The sequence below is a fragment of the Drosophila guanche genome, unplaced genomic scaffold (genome assembly GCF_900245975.1).
Source record: "Drosophila guanche unplaced genomic scaffold, DGUA_6, whole genome shotgun sequence".
Lineage (NCBI taxonomy): Eukaryota > Metazoa > Arthropoda > Insecta > Diptera > Drosophilidae > Drosophila > Drosophila guanche.
In genome coordinates, this window is record NW_022995746.1 from 8,950,826 (window position 1) to 8,968,134 (window position 17,309).

A 17,309-nucleotide genomic window follows, 5' to 3' on the forward strand; every position below is an offset into this window, starting at 1 on the left:
TAAGCGAAAAACAAGCAAATGCTAAAGGCAAGGCAATCAAGAAAAATTTCTCCAGCAAATGGCATGGCAAATACAAACACCAGCAGCAACACCAGACTCAAGTGGTTGCATGATGTCGATGTGGTAGGATGAGTTGATGATGAGGTGGCACACAACCACACAGTCACACATATGCACACGCCTTCCACAAGGAGCCTTAACAAGGCTCAAGCGAATTATAGAAAATACAAATGAACGTTTAAGTACACAAAAGTTGAGAATCTTTGATACCCGGATACACATGGGTATCTGGTGAAAAGTTGAACTCAATCAAATTTATGTGGGTTTCTGGGGGTTAACGATTAGGACCCGATTTTTCAATGTCCTCCCAGACAACCAACTTAAACATTAATAAATGTCACTTGTTTTATAGTTATGCTTTTTGAATATTAAGTACATTAAATTATGTATTATGTTTGCTTTACTAAACGTTTTCTCTAAATTTAGCATAAAGAAAAATAATGTAGCCATTGCCTTAAAGACTGGGGTATAACTGGAGGTTTGACAAGTCTGAAGATTGCTTGTACTTTCAATTGCAGCTCAGAAGATAATATTTACATGGTTTTCATACCCTTTCGACTGCATAACTCTAAGCTAAGGCTTGCACGTTTTCGACCCTCAAATGAATATAATTGGTTGATCAGCAAAAAAAAAAGTGAACTCAGATTGCCCTTGCTGTTAGCCATGTTTAGAATACGTTTAATACGGATAATCATATTACATATGAATAGGAACGATGAACCAGCAAGGGCAGAGTATTTGCAGCTACGGCCTTGAGGCTGGTTTTTCTTTTCTGTATTTTCCCTGTGGTTATTTTTACAATTCCCAGGCCAAGAGTAACTAAGACCACTGGCAGCTTCTGTGTGGCTAATGTCTGGCTGCTTGTTTGCTGTCCGCTTTATCGTGTGGCCACAGTCTGTGTGCCGACAATTTTTAGCATATACGTAAGACCAAAAGTTATAGTACAAGCGGGATTTACGCTGCTGCAGTAGCAGCAGCAGCAGCAGCAACAAGCTCAAAATTAGCCTCACAGCCACAACAAATCGTCTCCTTCGCTCGGTTGTCTGCCTCCTGCTGTGGCACGACCAATTGTTGGATGTTTTCACAGCACCCGTCGCAAAACATTCAAAAGAAATTATATGTATAAGTAGCTGGAAAAAAAAACTCACAACCTTTGCGGTTTTCCCACACACATACATCACATTCACATGCACTTCGTACTTTCTAAGGGAATAATACAACTTTATAATTAGTTTAAGTTGTCGCAAAATGTATTCCATTAAAAGTTCCGCTTTGAAAACGTTCTGCGTGGCATACGTGTAATAATTCAACCAAGGACCTATTACAATATTTAAATTTAATTGTGTGGAAATCATTGAAATCAAAAACAAATTTTCTGGCGGCTTAAACCAAAGCGAAACCAAAGAAGCTACATTTATATAACCAAAACCTTGATGCACGACTTATGTGTGTATGATTGTATGATAAAAACGTTACAATAGCACCAGCATTTTCAACCGAATAATTAGTTTTGCCACCCGAAATGCATCATTAAAATGGGATCAATTTGCACAACAATACAACAGTAAAATTGTTCTGTTGGTATTTTCCATTTCCCAAACACCAAATGGCTTCTGTCTGGGCCGCCCCTGTAAGTTGGTCGTAAGTTCAAATTAATTGCATGCAATTCGGCAACCTAAAGCCCCCGACTTGAAGTGCTTTGCATTTTAAAAGTCGACCGGATTGCGGCAAGCGGCATAAACTTAGGGGAATTTCCACAAAGAGAGAAAGAGAGAGAGTGAAAACTGTAGACCCGAGATGGTAAATGTGAATGCAGGCGACATGAAATCCGCTCGAGTGCGCTCCCCAGTCCTCAGTTTGGGGCTTAGCCTCCTCCTTCTTCGACTCCAGCTAGGACATATATTTTGTATATATCCTATACGCGTAAAGTACACAGGGTAGCGTCATCTATGGAACACACCCTGCTTTTTTTTTTGGGGTTACAGCACACTAATGAGCATTTAAGCTTGCGGGTTGGCTGGCTCCCCCGAATCTCGATATCCTGCTGATTCTGGTGCATTTGCATAAATTGAAATTTTAAAATGGGGAACGGAATGGAAATGGAAAAATATGTATAAATAAACCGGGTGCATTGCGCTTTTAGCATAATTGATTTGCATTTTAAATGGATTTAAGAACAAAACAGCTCTAATTTTGGCTCACGTTTAATTTGTTTTTGTTACGCCTACCATATTGCACTTTATAAAATAGTTTGCACACGTCCTGTACACACACAGCCAATTCAATTCATTTGTATTCCATTTCCATTTGAACAGCAAATCCCCCAGTGTTTTTCTTTTGATTTTTTGATTAGTTTTTCATTGATTTATGTGTCCCTGAACAAACCAATATTTTATTGAATTTGAAGAGTCCACACACAAACCTCAGGGCAGCACATTTTGGCCGCACTTTAATTTGGCACACAACGTTGACTCCTCCCTTCGATTCCGATTTCCGAGTCGATTTCCAATTTCGTTTTTTGCTTTTTCCGCCTTCCTCTCGGAGCTGTCTACTAGGTGGCTGGCTGTGTATCTCATTCTGGTCCATTAAATGAAGCGTATACGCCATATCTGACGGGCATCGGAATGTTCGACAGCGGCAGCGGAAGCGCTAAACCAAACATAAAAATAAACAGCACACTTAATCGTGTATAAATGTTTATACATGTCTTTGGGAGCGGCATAGTTTTATGTCTCGGTGGAGGCATTTCCCAAGCAAATAAAAATAATCAGCCAAGTCAATATCCCCATAGGCCGACGAATCGTCTGAAAATCGCTGGCCACAAAACGAAATCCGAAGATATGCCTAAATCTTCCAAGGGGTGTCTATTATTCGTATGTCTCATGATTAAGCTGTCGGAGTCGGCATACGATTGTGGTGGTATGATGAAGTGATTGGGTTAGTGGGATTAATCCAATGAATGATGCTCTGATTGCTAAATAATTGAAAAGCGCTTAGTTAATGGTTTACCTCGAGCTCTGGCAGTCAACAGCGTGGCGGAAAGTTGATTGCGACACGCTCTGAAATGGATTTATGCAGATATAATTTACTTGATTATTTCTGTTTTGCCAAATAATTATTGAGTTGGGAAAGTATCAAGGAAGTTTGGATTTCACAGCTGCATAAATGAAGGCCAACCAAAAACAAACTTACAAATGTAGGTACTCACATACATATGTACATACCAAATACTTACCACAGACTCCAGAGCTTCAAAAAGCGGAGGAGACCATTCATGCAGTGCGATAGCTGACCAGCTTCCTATAACATCATGCGCAAGACACAGGACGCCACCGAAAGTTTGAACATATTTCACTACACTGCTATAGACCGCTTTTTGTTTGTAAGTTGAATATAATTAATGACGTTACTTTACATATTTATTGGCTTAAGAGCTTGAACATGTGCATTTTATGGTTTCAATAACAAAGAGAAGAGTGCGCTTTTAATTAGTTGAAAATTTCTATGGTATGAAAGTTATAATTCCGTCGTTGGGTCCAATTTAGGTGTTGTTGCTGGTTACTGATCCTGTTACTGCTATTCGTTGCTATTTTTGTTGTCTTTCGGAAAGTTGCGCATGTGTATACAGTTTTCCTGTGATAGTTTTCAGGACTAGTCATCCCCATCAGAGTCTGAAGAAGGGATGTCCACGTGTGTCCTATCGCTCTCAGAGTCCGTCTCATCGTTCTCGGAGTCAAACTCATCGCTCGTTGTATCCATGTCATCAAACTCTTCATCGCAGTCCGAGCCCGAATAATCTGCTTCTTCGCTGAGCTTTATTAGGGCATATTGGCCGCAATAAAAGCAGAATTCAGCGTCCATTAATTTCTCAGTCTTTGTGTGCACGGGGCACTTTTCAAATATGCGACCCACAAAACATTTTTTACACTTCAGGCATTTAATTTGATGGCTGGCACGTGCGCAAATGCAGCTCTTCTTACGTTTGGCAATTGGTTCAAGAGTTTTCCCCTTACGTTTGGCAGCACCTTTTTTTACATTTGGTTTGGCAATTGGTTCATTATCAGATTCGTCACTTATTTCTGGTTCCTTCAATGGTCCGTCGGTGGAATTATTTTCATTGTTGGACTTCATTTCATCTTCAGACATGGCCTTTGAATCGGTATGCTCAGACCTTTTTGTTTTTTTCTTTTTTTTTTTTCTTCCTTACCGACAAGCTAAATTAGAGAAGGTATACGATATATTTTTCGGTACGGTAATCGAGTGGCACTCGATTAAGTAAATTAAATTTAATAATTGTTTAAGTCTTTTAAATAATATGGAAATCTGTATTGTGTTATTGGCAATATAAAAAATATTCTATTGGAAATCAGTTGTGAAGAGTAATTCACGAATTGATTTATACTCTCGATTATCCATTATCGATTGTTTCTAACACTAATTTTGTCCCATCGCTAGGCAGGCTATAAAAAATATATACAATCTGTATATATCCAACGCCAACTATCGGCGTGATTCGAAGTACGACCAGACCAGGAACGCACTCGGCATTCTCAGCGTTGCCGTAATGGATAATCGATAGTCTTTGCGCTTTACAGCACATTTTTGTACTTTTCTTCTGCTGCGCACTATCACATTTAACCACATATTTATACACGTTTTTCTGATTTGCAATTTGCGACAAGAGGTACTAGTTTCCCTTAGTTCTTGGTAAGTTAATTGTATAATACAATTTGTTCATCAAAATTCCTGCTAGAATGAGTAAGTGTATCGTGTGTAGCAAACCTTTTTCTTGTACATTCCAATGCAGCACTAATCCAGCCATGGCGTCAAACTTTAGCACACATCAAGGCCCCGGCAAGACAATTGGGCGCAACGATCCGATTGATCAATATTTGGCGGATCAAAATTTGTATCGCAAGATTATGATTAAATCAGGGTGTAGTAGCCTATTCCGGGTCGTCGCCGAGCTGATGTATGACACACAAAATCTTCACTACGAGGTGCGAATGGACTGTGTACGCTTTATGATGGACAAGAGCCGCCTATTCAGGAGAAACATAAAGACCAATTTCAACGATTATCTGTTGAAATTAGAGAAGCCGAACACTAAAGGGACGATGATAGAACTACGGGCCCTGTGCCTTATGTACGGTCGGAATGCGATTGTGTACGAGCCAATGAAACTGGGCACGCCAGTTATATTTAGTGATAATTACAAGGATAATTTTAGTGTTTTCTTCGACAAGTTTGGCCTTTTCGATGCTGTCTACTCGATGAAAAGCATTGAGGAGGCAGCCGTTTGCCAAGCCATCACATATAAGATGCTTTACCAGATGTGTTTCGAGCTACCGGATGTAAGCCTGGCAGTTGAGAAGATGCTGAATCCGGACACATTCGACAATAGCACCACGCTGCAACTCAGTCGAAACGGCACAGTTCTCCGCCTCTTCTGCAGAAATGGACGCAACTTCGACCTGTCCACACCAGAGCTCACAAAGTGCCTATTGAACGATAAGCACCTATGCGATTTCCACAACCGAGATCGTAGGCAAGAGTACGTAAAGAAATTCGGACGAATTCCATTGTCGTGCACGCTCAAAAATTTGGATGAATGTATCGCGCCATTTTCGTATTCTGTTGCCAAGTCCCTATCCCCAGATGTATATCGAAATGTTGAACTCAGATCTTACATTCTGATGAAAAAAGAAGCGATTAGGTTTAATTTATATGCCGGCGACTACGATTTTTGTGTTGGCGCCCATTGTCAAGTGGAGCTTGGAAAAAGGCCGGGGCATATGAAGAAGTGCTATATACAGAAAATAGACAGGAAGACACGAATATTCTCTATTCATCTTGAGGGAACGGGCACAGAGTTGTTGGTACCTTCAAACACAGTGCATCCGCTGCCACCTAGTGAATTCCATCCCTGGAAGCTTGGGTATTTCCAACGAATGAAACTACAATGCTGTAACATAATTTTGAGTGGTAGCAATACCAGTTGGAAGTTTGAGACAATTCTAAGCGCAGCCCTTGACCAAAACAATCACCGTCTCGCAGGTAACCATGTGCCCCAACTCCAATCGCAAAACTTTGGCTTGGATCCAGCAGTGTCGCAGCAAGGATATGTTGTCTACCTAACAGGCCCTCCCCCACATTTCGCACCACCTGCTATGAGCCCATATGAGCACAGATATTTGCTACCAAGTTCACCGTCACCACCGCTTATAATAATGCATCCAATAACGATGTATTCATTTTCGTGTCCATTTTTCTTGCCATGTCCACAAGAAAGGAACCAGTACCCTTCATGGTCGGAGGCTCGATCACCCTTGGTCATCGAGGACATCACTGACACTGCCAACCTTTCGGCTGAAAGGACGTAAGGAGTACATTTATCCCTTTATAAACATTTCTATGCCTAACACACTGTTTTCCTCATTCCTTTCAGCATTTACTAAACTTAAGAATGTGTTTATAAATTTTAAGTTACTAACGATTTTTTCAATCTTAGAATTTAAGGCCATGAGATTGGTTCCGGTTGTAAGACGTATCAAAACCAGAAATAGTTCTTGTATGTAACTTTGTTTTTGTTCTGGTAGCAGTTGAGCTGAATTCATTTTGACAAATGTTTAAATGCATTTGATTCAGTTATATTAGATTTTTATTAGAATATTGTAACTTATTCCATTTTGGTATATCTCCTTTGACGATATTTTCTAAGCATAGCCGTAGTTCATATATTCGTTTTAAAATAATTTTTCTCACCTTTTAAATTCAAATATTTTTTCATGTATTGAAACTAGTCTTAAATTAAGCTTTGATGTACCTTTAGTTTATTAGCATAGTTTGTTTTTTTTCTACTTCATTAAGAAGTAGAGAAGTTGAATGTTCATGTTGAAGAACACAAAGTTTCAAATTAATAATAATAATAGTTTTTTTTTCACCTTTTGTGTATATTAAAATACTTTAAAAGATTACATCTCCAGTTTTAAACTTTGTGTAATGACTTAAATGAGAAGGTGTGGGGAAGAGCGATCTAAAGTATTCTGACTAATGAAGTTCGTCTCCAGATGTGGCTGCCATCTCCAGTCGGACATCGCCAGCCAAGCGGCACTGCAGATTCTTGTTGATGTTGTCGACCATTTCGAAGGCATCGATTATCATTTGTGCCTCGCTTTGGGCCTTCTCGCCCATCTGCTCCAGACTGCGCCTCAACTGCTTGTGCTCTCCAGTAGCGTCCCGATCCTCGGCTCTTTGGTAAATGCTAGTGCCGGAGAACAATGCGGCGGTGCCACTGCCCTGCTCGAGTTGTTGATCGAGTTCTTCGGGCAGCGGGAAGTCCAGATCCATGGCAAAGCACCGCAGCTCCTCGTACTTGGCCAGCTGCACCCTTTGATCCTGGCCATAGCTAATAACGACGGCCTGCAGGACCAGTTCGCTGCCCGGCAATTGGACATACGCAATGACGTCTTTAAAGAGGTTCTCCTGCCGCCACACTGTCTGGCTGAATTGTATGACCTGGTAGACCACGGTCTCCGGCTCGGGACTATACTGCACCAATAGCCACGTATCATCGTCCATGGCTACCGGCAGGTCCAGCTGCTCATCGAAGGCATGATCAAAGCAGCGAGCCTTCAGGTGAAGTAGCACCTTCTCCATGTAGTCCCGCTGATCATAGGAATATAGTACATGAGCAATACATCCGGGACCGAGACTGACCAGCGGATTGCACTTTAGCTCTGGCTTTGTACTTAGCCAGACCACGTTGCTAGGGGACACCAACTTCTGGACCAGTCGATCGCCAGCCTCTTCGTTCTCTGTGTACTGCACGAGGAGCTGCCTGGCACTGGACTCCTCCCGCTGCTCCTTGCTCATCGATGCCAAGGCCGCATCCACCAGCCGCCGCTCATCGGCGGCGAGGATGAGTTTGGCCTCCAGCACCATGCCGTTGACCCGGAACTCCACGAAGCGGGTCATGTACTTTTCAGAGACATCCGACTCCAACAGCTCCATGGAGTGGAGTACACACAGTTGTGGCTGGCCATTTGGCTCTCCGTTCTTCATCGATCCCTCATCCACTTCGGCCAGAAACCAGGAGAGACGAGTCGCTGCCGGGCCATTGGGATGTGCGACAGCTCCTCCGATGGCAGAGTCATCCAGTCCACTGTCGTTGCTAATGTTGCTCATGATGTTCCACGGTCCACTTTTAATAGTTGATATTTTAGTGTTGTCGTTGGCTTTGCTTATTGCAAACTGATGATTTCTTCACCACAGCGCTCTCTTTTATATGCCAGAGAGGTATAGAGCAGTCGCTATTACCTGAATTGATCGTTCGTCCCTTTTAGAGATCTCACTCGTAGACCCAGGATTTGCACGAGCTGTTCCTCGTTGGGACTTTTCCAATTGTGTAGTACCTGCGCCTTATTGCACGGATTAACCCAACAAGCGCAGATGTACGGCAATAAAGTGGCCTTACTGAATTATGTATGCACATATACCAGAGCAGAGCCGAGGTTCAACCCATCCTTGACACTGTATGACCCAGCCAAGCTATTAAATCACCCAATTGCAATTGTATAAGTGTCTGCAGGTGGTCAGTAGGTAATTGTATGGAAAAACCCAGTCCACAAGGCTGATGGTAAGTACACCCAACCCAACATCACCTCCATAAGTTTAACAATATCATATTTTTTTCAGGGCATATTTCGATGGATCCCGGCACAGTTGTCCTGGTAATTACTAACTCACTGGAGAGCATTTGTAAATGCATTATTGCATTGGCAATAGAACACGAAAATGTTGCGACTATAACGATATGTTTAGTTATTTACTTTACTTATTGTGCAACAGCCTTCCTATTCCATCGAAAGTTGGTCCGATATAATTTTCCAATTTAATGTTCTTCACGATCCGCCCTACCAGTCACAATGCGCAGGAACAGACTAGATGACGAGCCTAAATTATCTCTTCCTTCTGAGTCTGTGCAACTACGAGTTGAATAATTCTCTACATTGTCAATTAATATCAATCTAGAACTGAACAACTCTCCTGGGTCTCTGTTCACTTGAGCTGGGAAACCAGAAGGCGGCCTAAAGTTGCAATCAGACGCTTGCTTGTCCATTTTGATAGCATTAGTTAGAGAGAAAAGAAGACTAACATATCCAATATTCAGACCCAGCACTTGAGTGGCAAATTTCTGGACTTTCTTAGTTTCGGCTGTCTCCTTATTAAAGCCGCCGCCGTTTTCGCGTTTTTCTATGAGCTCAAAGTGTATGGCAAAAGGCCCATCCTTGGGCTTAATCGTGCTACGCACATCTGTCACACAAAATGTAAGGATTTGCTCAAACAGGCCCAGACTGATGGCTTCCTCGATAGCCGCATCGTTTGCTAGCAAGCAGCCTACAACAAAGCCGGTGCCCAGCTCGCGGATGTTCACATGGTAAAGATTGTCCTCCCGTAGAAGTACAGTCATTACAATTCGATCAAGGGGTCGACTGCCAATTAGATCAAATGCCTCGGTGACCACATGGTCTAGCAAGGGAAGATCTCTATCTCTACAGAACTGGCACAAGCTTGACCCACTACTTTCCTGGGAATGTTGTCCTAAAGTTTGAGTTGACTCAATGCTTTGGGATTCGTCCATCAACCCTTGTGACCCTTGACTGTCATCTGACTGAGTGGAGCTGGCACGAGTTTCGAATTTGTTTCCCTCTTGAGAGATTGTCGATGTTGCTGGGGTGTCTCCAGCGTTTCTCTTGTGCATTTCTTGCAGCGAACAAGGGCAATCTTTGTTGTGGCTTGGAGGCTCCAATATCTCTTCGCACTTGGGTTTTATGAAAATATGCATAAATTGCTCTATCAGGGACTCGCACGCCTCCTCATTCAAATTCTGTCGGGGCTCTGTGCAAATGGATTTTTGGCCGGAGCTATGGATAGCACTCTCATTTTTCTCATGTTCCCATTGTGTAGATTGATCAGTATTGGACGTGTATGAATTTTCACAATCATTTGGTTTCCTTTCCTGACCTTTCAATGATCTCAAGGAGCATTTCAGTTGTCTAAGGGAACATTCCTGTTGGTTCAACTTCTGCTCCATGTCGGATATCTTTTGAAGTAATTCAGGAAAGCGATCGCATTTGGCACATTTCTCTACATTTTGCTCAATCTTTCTGATTGATTCTGATGAATCTTCATACTGTGTCTCTTTGTGGAATTTTTGGCTAGGACTCGCTGTTTGACCTGTCTGGTCACTGTCGTCTATGGAAATATGTAGATCAATGTTTTCCTGCTGCAGAAGTGAGGATGAGTTTTCGTATTGTGTCGCTTTGTGGAATATCTCCAGTGAGTCTCTAGACATGATAGTGTTCTCTGCTTGGTCTTTGTTCTCCTGCTTGTTTTGATTTTTGGCCAACTCAATACTCGAACGAACCACAATAGTTGGACGCTTCCAAAAACGTTTTCTAGGACTTTTTTGTATCTTTCGATGATCAGTTTCTTCAAGAGTCTCTTTTTTCATGGGCTTCACGGCAACATCTTTTGGAGTCTCGCTCTCGCGTGGTGTAACGGTTTCAGTTTGGTTAATAGAAGCGTTTGGCTTTCCCATGTTAGTTGGTGTGGATGAGTCTTTGGGGCTTTTTTTAACACTTTCTACGTTTTCGGACTTAACATCGGTATTTGACTTCGACTGTGAATTCTGATCAGCCATCACTTCATCGCACTGTATTGCTTCATCAATCTGAAGATTGGGGGGTGGTGGGGATGCTGTAAGGATTGAACCTTCTATGCTCGATGTGCAGCAGCATGGAAATTCTGCAAACTTGTTTGGGGTTGGCTGCGTTTGAATGATGGCTTCCTGCATAGCATTGGGTCGGCTTATATTCGAGAACAAATTGTCAGGCTGCGGCTTATCGTTGGCATCCTCGCTCAATGCGCAGCCACAAGGGCAAGTTGCGAAATACTTGAGGATCGGCTGGGTTTGAGAGATGGTGTTCTGGGTAGCCACAGTAGAACGCATGTTGTCCTCTGTATCATCTTCACTCGGTGCAGCAAGCTGTTTGGAAATCGTTTGGATGGCAATGGTTTTGGTTGGGTTGCAGGGCTGCTTCTTGTCCTCTGGACCACCTGTACTGGTGGTGCAGCTGCAATCCGATCCACCGGCAGGTAGGCGAATAAAATGAGAGTTGCGGGTCCGTAAGTCGGATCCCTCGCCATCTGCAAGAGAAAGCAAATGTCAAGTTATTAACCTTTTAGATCTACCTGTCAAGGCGAAGGGTGAGCTTGGACTGATATATAAAGGAGTCACTTATTAGCTAGAAGACAGTTCACAATTGGCAGCCAAACAGTACAGAGTAAGTGATATAGGTCGTGCCCGAAGGATAACTCAGCTAACAAATCTTTCTATTTTAGATGACCCGACGCCAACGACTGGAATTTGCCATCACCCTGCTGCCCTATGACCCATTGTCGGTGCGTCTGTCGGTGGAACAGAAAAGAGTCGAGGACATTATCGCTCGTCTCCGCACGGACGACTCCTTCACCGAGGAGGAGAGCGACGACGGAAAAGCACGCCGCCTGAAAGATGCCGAGACCGATACTTTTGTGGACCACACCATGCACGATATCGAGATGACCGATTCTGGAAAACTGAGCACATTGGCTACCCTGACCCTGGCTGCCGAGCGCCTGCTAAGAACCAAACAGGATGAGGAGGACAACTTCGATAACGACTTGGTCATCGACGGGGAGGCAGCCTCGTATGATGCAGACCAGGAGACTTTGATGAAGAGCACCATAAAGGCGGTGAATGAGATGAAACTCAAGTTGCTGCAGCAATGGGAGCGGAACAAGCGCAAGGCCCTGGACCTGCTCACCATCGAGATTGAGAAGGTGCAGGCTATGGACCGGGATGATGCGCAACGTACGTCGCACTTTGAGATGTTCCGTGATGGGACTGAGGAGCACAACACCTCTACACCTAGGACCAATGACGAGGATTTGGGAATCGATGACGACGATGAAGACTACGTGCCCGATAGAGAGAACAGCAGAAAGCGCAAACGCATCACGAAACCCGTAACGTCCACCCCAAATGCGAAGCGTCCGTGTCCCGACTTTGAGTTCGATCAGGAACCAAACTCGCCGATGGTAGTGATTGGTCCAAATGGCACTCAAGTGTTGCGTAGCAGGCTGAGTGCTCTCAACTGGGACATGACTGGTCCCTCCATAACCCGAAAGTTGCTCTGCGAAATCTTTGACCGCGACACTCTCGCCCACCACACGCTGTCCGGCAAACCGTCACCGGCCTTCAGGGACTGTGCTCGTCCCAGCAAGCAGCAACTGGATCCCCTCAAGGTGGCGGACCTTGTCTATCTAATGACCAATACTCTGGAAATGACACCGCGTGAGGTTCGCACAGCGATCACCACGAAGTGCGCCGACGAGAACAAGATGCTTCGCTCTCGCAGCCAGCGGCGACAGCGCAAGTCCAAGTAGTTATGCGCATATGTCAGTAGTACCTAAGTATAGCCGTAAGTGTAGCCCAGGCCTAGCCACACAAATGTATGGGGACACACGCCCAAGTAGCCAGTGCATCGATATTCAAATAAACTATTCGAATTCCATATAACTTACCCAAGACTTTGTTGTTTTCTGATTCGCTTGCCAATGGATGGCGGCTGTCCGGTTTCCTGGGCATTTGGCTGCGCCTTCGGAAAAACGGAATGTGAGTTGAGACAGAAGTTGGCGACTGGATCGTGGTCGTACCCGGTCAGGAGCATTATAAAATTATCATAAAGAACTTTGTGTTTCTGTCATTGAGCTTCAAGACAAATAGACAGTTGTCCCTTGGATCGACTCATTTTTGAACAATATAATTTGGAATTAAAATCAAATGCGCTCTACAACATGAAATTTATATTTCAAAGACAGATTGAAAGCAAACAGCCCGCGGTCTACCAACCAGCTTTTGCCAACTGCAAGTTAGTTTTGCACTTCATCGTGTTCAGGAGAATAATTATAAATTAAAAATTAACATGACAGAAAAAAAAATTTTTGTTGTAATCATAAATGTAGTATATTTTGCGATATTTGTAAACATCGTTTTATTTCGAACATTCAGAACATTTTATTTTAGCGAATAGGAACAACTTCTGTTCTGTACAGTGACTAGTTCTCTTTTGTTTCGTTCGATCATGAACAGTTCAAGAGTTCATTTTGGTTGCAGATGTGGCAAAACTTCAAAGTTGGATTAGGAAAGATGGCACATATCGTTGAAAGTTTTAATCATCGGAAGCTTCAACAGAAAAAGGATTAAATCAGCTGTTGAACAACATCTTGATTAGCTGATTAACTTTTCTGTAAAACTACTTGAAACCCATTGAGACAGAAACTTAATAAATCCACAAGGCGTATCTAGTAGGTCGCCTTTTGGCATTTTTCAGTTCATATTTTGTTAGCTGGTCTGGCAGCACCTTAACTAAACTTGTCAGCTGTCTGCTGTGAAATAAGATAATTTGTTTCGATTTCATATTTTCTCGCATTAAAAAAAAAAAGCAAATTCGTCATCGGAATCTAGTTGACGACATGGCGGGCACCAATGTTGATGTAAATGATTTGAATGCAATCAACACTTGTGAAGAAACCCAGACGGGTTTGCAGCAGCAGCTGGTAAACGGGCTTGCAAAGAAAAGACGCTGCGAGGAGATGACAACCGACGATACGGCAAATCAGCAAATCCAACCTGATAAAATACTTAAACTTGACTTGCAACAGGAAAAAAGTACCGAGGGTGACCCCAAAATGGTAGACAAATCATCGCCGCCAAGCATTCAGATTCTTCAACAGAAAATCAGCGATCTCGAAAACAGCCGTAAGACGATGCTAGATCAAATTGCAGAGTTAAATGCAGAAATTATGAAGAAAAATAACGAGACTCATCGTCCAAGTGGTTCTACAGAAGTTAATTCAATTTTGAAAGAATTGGAAATGCTGTTTTCAAAAAATTCGATTTTAGAAGATACTCTGGAAGAGCAGGAGAAGTCCACTAAATTAATCATTCAGGAGATAGGACAGGAAATAGCGGATCTTGAGGTGTCAAATGCCCATTTCTACATTGAGCTTCGAAATAAGAATATTGCACACACACAGGAAATGGACAGTCTGCGCAATAGAATCCGTGACCTTAATACCAATATTACGTGCTCCATTTGCCGTTCTCACTGGACATCTGCTGGCGAACATCGTCTGGTTTCGCTGTGCTGTGGACATTTATTTGGAAAAAGATGCATTGAGGTGCTCCACGAATGCCCAAAATGCGGATTGGCATTTACTGAAACGGACATGCGAATCATTTATGCTCGCAACATCCTGCCAGTTGGTTAGCTTTTATGGCGTGCACACTACTTTATGGCCTTTTAGTCAATCAGTACCCACAAAACCCACAAAAAAAAATTCTTATAGCAAATAAGCTGGAGAACACTTGAATTTACTTCAAAACCAACTATATACATAAATACCATTCATAGAAATATACATACATCCGCAAGGTATCTAGTAGTTCGGTATTTTTAAGTTCATACTTTGTGTGCTGGTCTGACAGCTCCCTAACTAAAATTGTCAGCTGTCTGCTGCGAAATAAATATTATTTGTCCTGCTTATATTAATGCTAACATTTAATTCGTCATTGGAATCTAGTTAACGACATGGCGGGCAACAATGTTGATGTAAATTATTTGAATGCAATTAATATTGACGCATCTGAAGAAAACCCGGCCGAGGCACCACCATTGCAGCAGCCGCAAAACAACGACCAGGAATTGGAAGACACAACAACTGAAGTTGAGGAAATGAAATCTCTGTTGGAAAAGGAGAAACGCAATCATGAGACTTTGCTAAACAAACTGAAAATGCATGACAACTCAACGCAAGTTACATTCCAGAATCTTCAGAAGAGACTGGATGAGCTTAAGAAGGACGAACAGCTGATGCTCAATCAATTTTTCGATGAAGAACGTTCTCACATAGTCGCCAAGGAAGAGCTTTTGACATTTCTCGATAATCCTGCTGACGATATTACTTGTATTATTTGTCTGTGTTCTTGGGAATCGACTGGGCCTCATCGTGTAGCCTCGCTGTCATGTGGACACATTTTTGGGAAGTCCTGCATTGAAAAATGTGTACTTTGCCCTAAGTGCAGGGCTCCAGTGCGTTATTGTGACATACTTTGCCACCCGCCCTCGTGATTACTTAAGTAGCACGTTTTGCTGGTTTTTATATAAAATGTTAATAATAACGACTTTATAATAAAGAACTTGAGCAAGCAAATGCAATTATGTATTTAAATATGTGCAAGCCAAAACAATTTAATAGTAGTTTAGGTTGGTATTTCGTGTGCGAGAAACGAGTCCAAATATTTAAATAAAAAAATATTGGTTGTTATAAGAATTGTAATATAATGCAGTAAATTTAAAAAATTTGTATACCGACATGTTATAAACAATCTTTTGCAATCTTTGCTTTTTTGACACTTTAAAACTTTATCATGATTATAAGCCAAGATTCATTATTTATTTGCCCCATCAACTAGTCAATCCAACATGTAATTTGATAATTTTTCAGTTTGTTTTTCACACATGCACCCCTGAAGAGGAAATTGATGTGTAATTCCAGCGACACAAGGAACTTGTATCGGGATATAAATGGAATAATCAATTTTCAGTTGTCGCTCTGACCAAATCGTGTCAGACTTGACTCTTTTTCTTGAGTATGTAAATATTTTATTTCATTTTTCTTACGTTTTAATATGCAAATGATATGTGTAGTAGAAAACGGCAGCTCAATTTGAATATATGTACATTCATCTATTTGATTCCAATAATCATGCACATGCTTACGAGTTGTGTAGTTTTTGGAAGCCTCTTTCGACCCAAAGCAGCAAAACATAGAACGGTGTACGAGTAAATTCTGTTTTCCCATTTCGCTGCTCGAGAATTGTATAAAAATGCTACACGCAAACATTAAAGCGAAACGTAGTGGGTCTCCACGAATTGGAATGAGAAAGCGAGCTACGAGTATAATAAATAAACTCTGGAGGAATTCCAATTCCTTGGGGCGTTCATCAAAGCAAAATCTATATCAATCATACGCACACAAACGCATACACAATCGTATCTGTATCTATGTGATGGCAAATTGAAACATTATATAAAATATCCCTTGAATGGTCATGGCCTCTACGCCCACAATCCAACAAACTAACCACTCGGTAAATTGCCCTTACACACTTGGGGATGGGCCGACAAAAAAAAAGTGGATTAAATTTTATGGAATTTCACAACGACCAATTTTTGAGACCACAAAAATAGCAAGTGTGATATTGTTTGCTGGTGGTCCCAACTTTAAAGATGTTTGCTCGAATACAAGACAAAGGGCAACAGTGGAGCGTGACATTGCTGGAAATGTATGCGGCGGAAAATGAAGTCATTATTTCAAGGTGAGTCACGTGGTCGCTATGCTTGCAACCACACTTTAGTCTCAGATCCGAGCTCCCGCCGCAGCCCCATCCTCACCCTGACCAAAAATCAAAGTCACACTTCACCGCTCCCACAGTCACGGCTGTGTTTCTTACCCCTTCGAGCTGTCGTTCTTTTCCCGACTCTTCTCGTTGGCAAAGTGTCAACGGCAGTCGTGCGTCTCCATCTCGACCACAGCCATGCATCGTGTCCTCTGGCTGCCTGACGCTTGGCTGCTGTCTCGCTCAGTAAAAGAGGCAATCGAAAACAGCACAGGCACAGCTGAGTCGAATTCTATATTCTTTGTATCCATATATGTATATAGTATAACCTGGGATTGTTGTCCAATCTCCGCATTATAGAATCTTACTCCACGAAAATACGTATTTTCAATAAACATTCGACCTGGATGTATTTTGAGCTAGTTATTTTCTATACAAGTCGGGAACATTACCCATACTAGGAGTATATACTCGTATGACAACAGGGTACGACAACGTGCCCGAGAATAATCTGCTCTTTGGCTGCTTGTCTACCCTTTGCTGCCAGCAGGACCGGGCTGACAATGACATTTACACTTCAGCTGCTTCTTTGCCTAAACTTATGGTAGATGATGGATGAAGGAACGCAACGTTGACGCTTATTTTACTCGGTTTAGCATAACTTTTTTAGCATTTAGCTCATTAAGCATACACCAGTTATTATCATCATTAACCTGACAATACGAGTATAGCAGGGATC

The 17,309-nt window shown here is 42.3% G+C and overlaps 7 protein-coding genes across 7 annotated transcripts; 4 read left to right on the plus strand and 3 right to left on the minus strand.

Moving 5' to 3' along the window:
• The first annotated feature begins 4,673 nt into the window (after window positions 1–4,673).
• On the plus strand, window positions 4,674–6,511 carry LOC117582142 (protein ovarian tumor locus). The gene is made up of 2 exons (XM_034269727.1): window positions 4,674–4,767; window positions 4,868–6,511. Exon 2 carries the CDS (start codon window positions 4,881–4,883, stop codon window positions 6,441–6,443), a length of 1,563 nt encoding a protein of 520 aa, XP_034125618.1. The 5' UTR covers window positions 4,674–4,767; window positions 4,868–4,880; the 3' UTR covers window positions 6,444–6,511.
• A 531-nt stretch (window positions 6,512–7,042) lies between these two features.
• LOC117582143 (early boundary activity protein 3) lies at window positions 7,043–8,607 on the minus strand. Its single transcript, XM_034269728.1, has one exon. The coding sequence runs from the start codon at window positions 8,245–8,247 to the stop codon at window positions 7,111–7,113; it is 1,137 nt and encodes a 378-aa protein (XP_034125619.1). The 5' UTR covers window positions 8,248–8,607; the 3' UTR covers window positions 7,043–7,110.
• Window positions 8,608–8,728: 121 nt separating this feature from the next.
• On the minus strand, window positions 8,729–9,870 carry LOC117582145. The gene has a single exon (XM_034269730.1). The coding sequence runs from the start codon at window positions 9,821–9,823 to the stop codon at window positions 8,954–8,956; it is 870 nt and encodes a 289-aa protein (XP_034125621.1). The 5' UTR covers window positions 9,824–9,870; the 3' UTR covers window positions 8,729–8,953.
• A 212-nt stretch (window positions 9,871–10,082) lies between these two features.
• LOC117582146 lies at window positions 10,083–13,066 on the minus strand. The gene is made up of 2 exons (XM_034269731.1): window positions 12,691–13,066; window positions 10,083–11,271 (listed from the first exon to the last, which is right to left on the minus strand). The coding sequence occupies exons 1-2, from the start codon at window positions 12,834–12,836 to the stop codon at window positions 11,094–11,096; spliced, it is 324 nt and encodes a 107-aa protein (XP_034125622.1). The 5' UTR covers window positions 12,837–13,066; the 3' UTR covers window positions 10,083–11,093.
• On the plus strand, window positions 11,182–12,626 carry LOC117582144 (early boundary activity protein 1). The gene is made up of 2 exons (XM_034269729.1): window positions 11,182–11,408; window positions 11,467–12,626. The coding sequence occupies exon 2, from the start codon at window positions 11,467–11,469 to the stop codon at window positions 12,550–12,552; it is 1,086 nt and encodes a 361-aa protein (XP_034125620.1). The 5' UTR covers window positions 11,182–11,408; the 3' UTR covers window positions 12,553–12,626.
• A 472-nt stretch (window positions 13,067–13,538) lies between the features above and the next one.
• LOC117581993 (E3 ubiquitin-protein ligase RFWD3-like) lies at window positions 13,539–14,526 on the plus strand. Its single transcript, XM_034269488.1, has one exon. It carries the CDS (start codon window positions 13,642–13,644, stop codon window positions 14,437–14,439), a length of 798 nt encoding a protein of 265 aa, XP_034125379.1. The 5' UTR covers window positions 13,539–13,641; the 3' UTR covers window positions 14,440–14,526.
• A 116-nt stretch (window positions 14,527–14,642) lies between these two features.
• On the plus strand, window positions 14,643–15,381 carry LOC117581998. The gene is made up of 2 exons (XM_034269494.1): window positions 14,643–14,780; window positions 14,850–15,381. The coding sequence occupies exons 1-2, from the start codon at window positions 14,760–14,762 to the stop codon at window positions 15,297–15,299; spliced, it is 471 nt and encodes a 156-aa protein (XP_034125385.1). The 5' UTR covers window positions 14,643–14,759; the 3' UTR covers window positions 15,300–15,381.
• Window positions 15,382–17,309: the final 1,928 nt, after the last annotated feature.

What these genes read in the sequence shown, in the direction of transcription:
- LOC117582142 (XM_034269727.1), top strand. Translation starts at nt 4,881, where the DNA reads ATGGCGTCAAACTTTAGCACACATCAAGGCCCCGGCAAGACAATTGGG.
- LOC117582143 (XM_034269728.1), bottom strand. Translation starts at nt 8,247, where the DNA reads ATGAGCAACATTAGCAACGACAGTGGACTGGATGACTCTGCCATCGGA.
- LOC117582145 (XM_034269730.1), bottom strand. Translation starts at nt 9,823, where the DNA reads ATGCACAAGAGAAACGCTGGAGACACCCCAGCAACATCGACAATCTCT.
- LOC117582144 (XM_034269729.1), top strand. Translation starts at nt 11,467, where the DNA reads ATGACCCGACGCCAACGACTGGAATTTGCCATCACCCTGCTGCCCTAT.
- LOC117582146 (XM_034269731.1), bottom strand. Translation starts at nt 12,836, where the DNA reads ATGCTCCTGACCGGGTACGACCACGATCCAGTCGCCAACTTCTGTCTC. An exon ending in AGAAAACAACAAAGTCTTGG is followed by an intron (nt 11,272 to 12,690) that starts GTAAGTTATATG and finishes TTTCTCTTGCAG; the next exon opens with ATGGCGAGGGATCCGACTTA.
- LOC117581993 (XM_034269488.1), top strand. Translation starts at nt 13,642, where the DNA reads ATGGCGGGCACCAATGTTGATGTAAATGATTTGAATGCAATCAACACT.
- LOC117581998 (XM_034269494.1), top strand. Translation starts at nt 14,760, where the DNA reads ATGGCGGGCAACAATGTTGAT. An exon ending in TGGCGGGCAACAATGTTGAT is followed by an intron (nt 14,781 to 14,849) that starts GTAAATTATTTG and finishes CCACCATTGCAG; the next exon opens with CAGCCGCAAAACAACGACCA.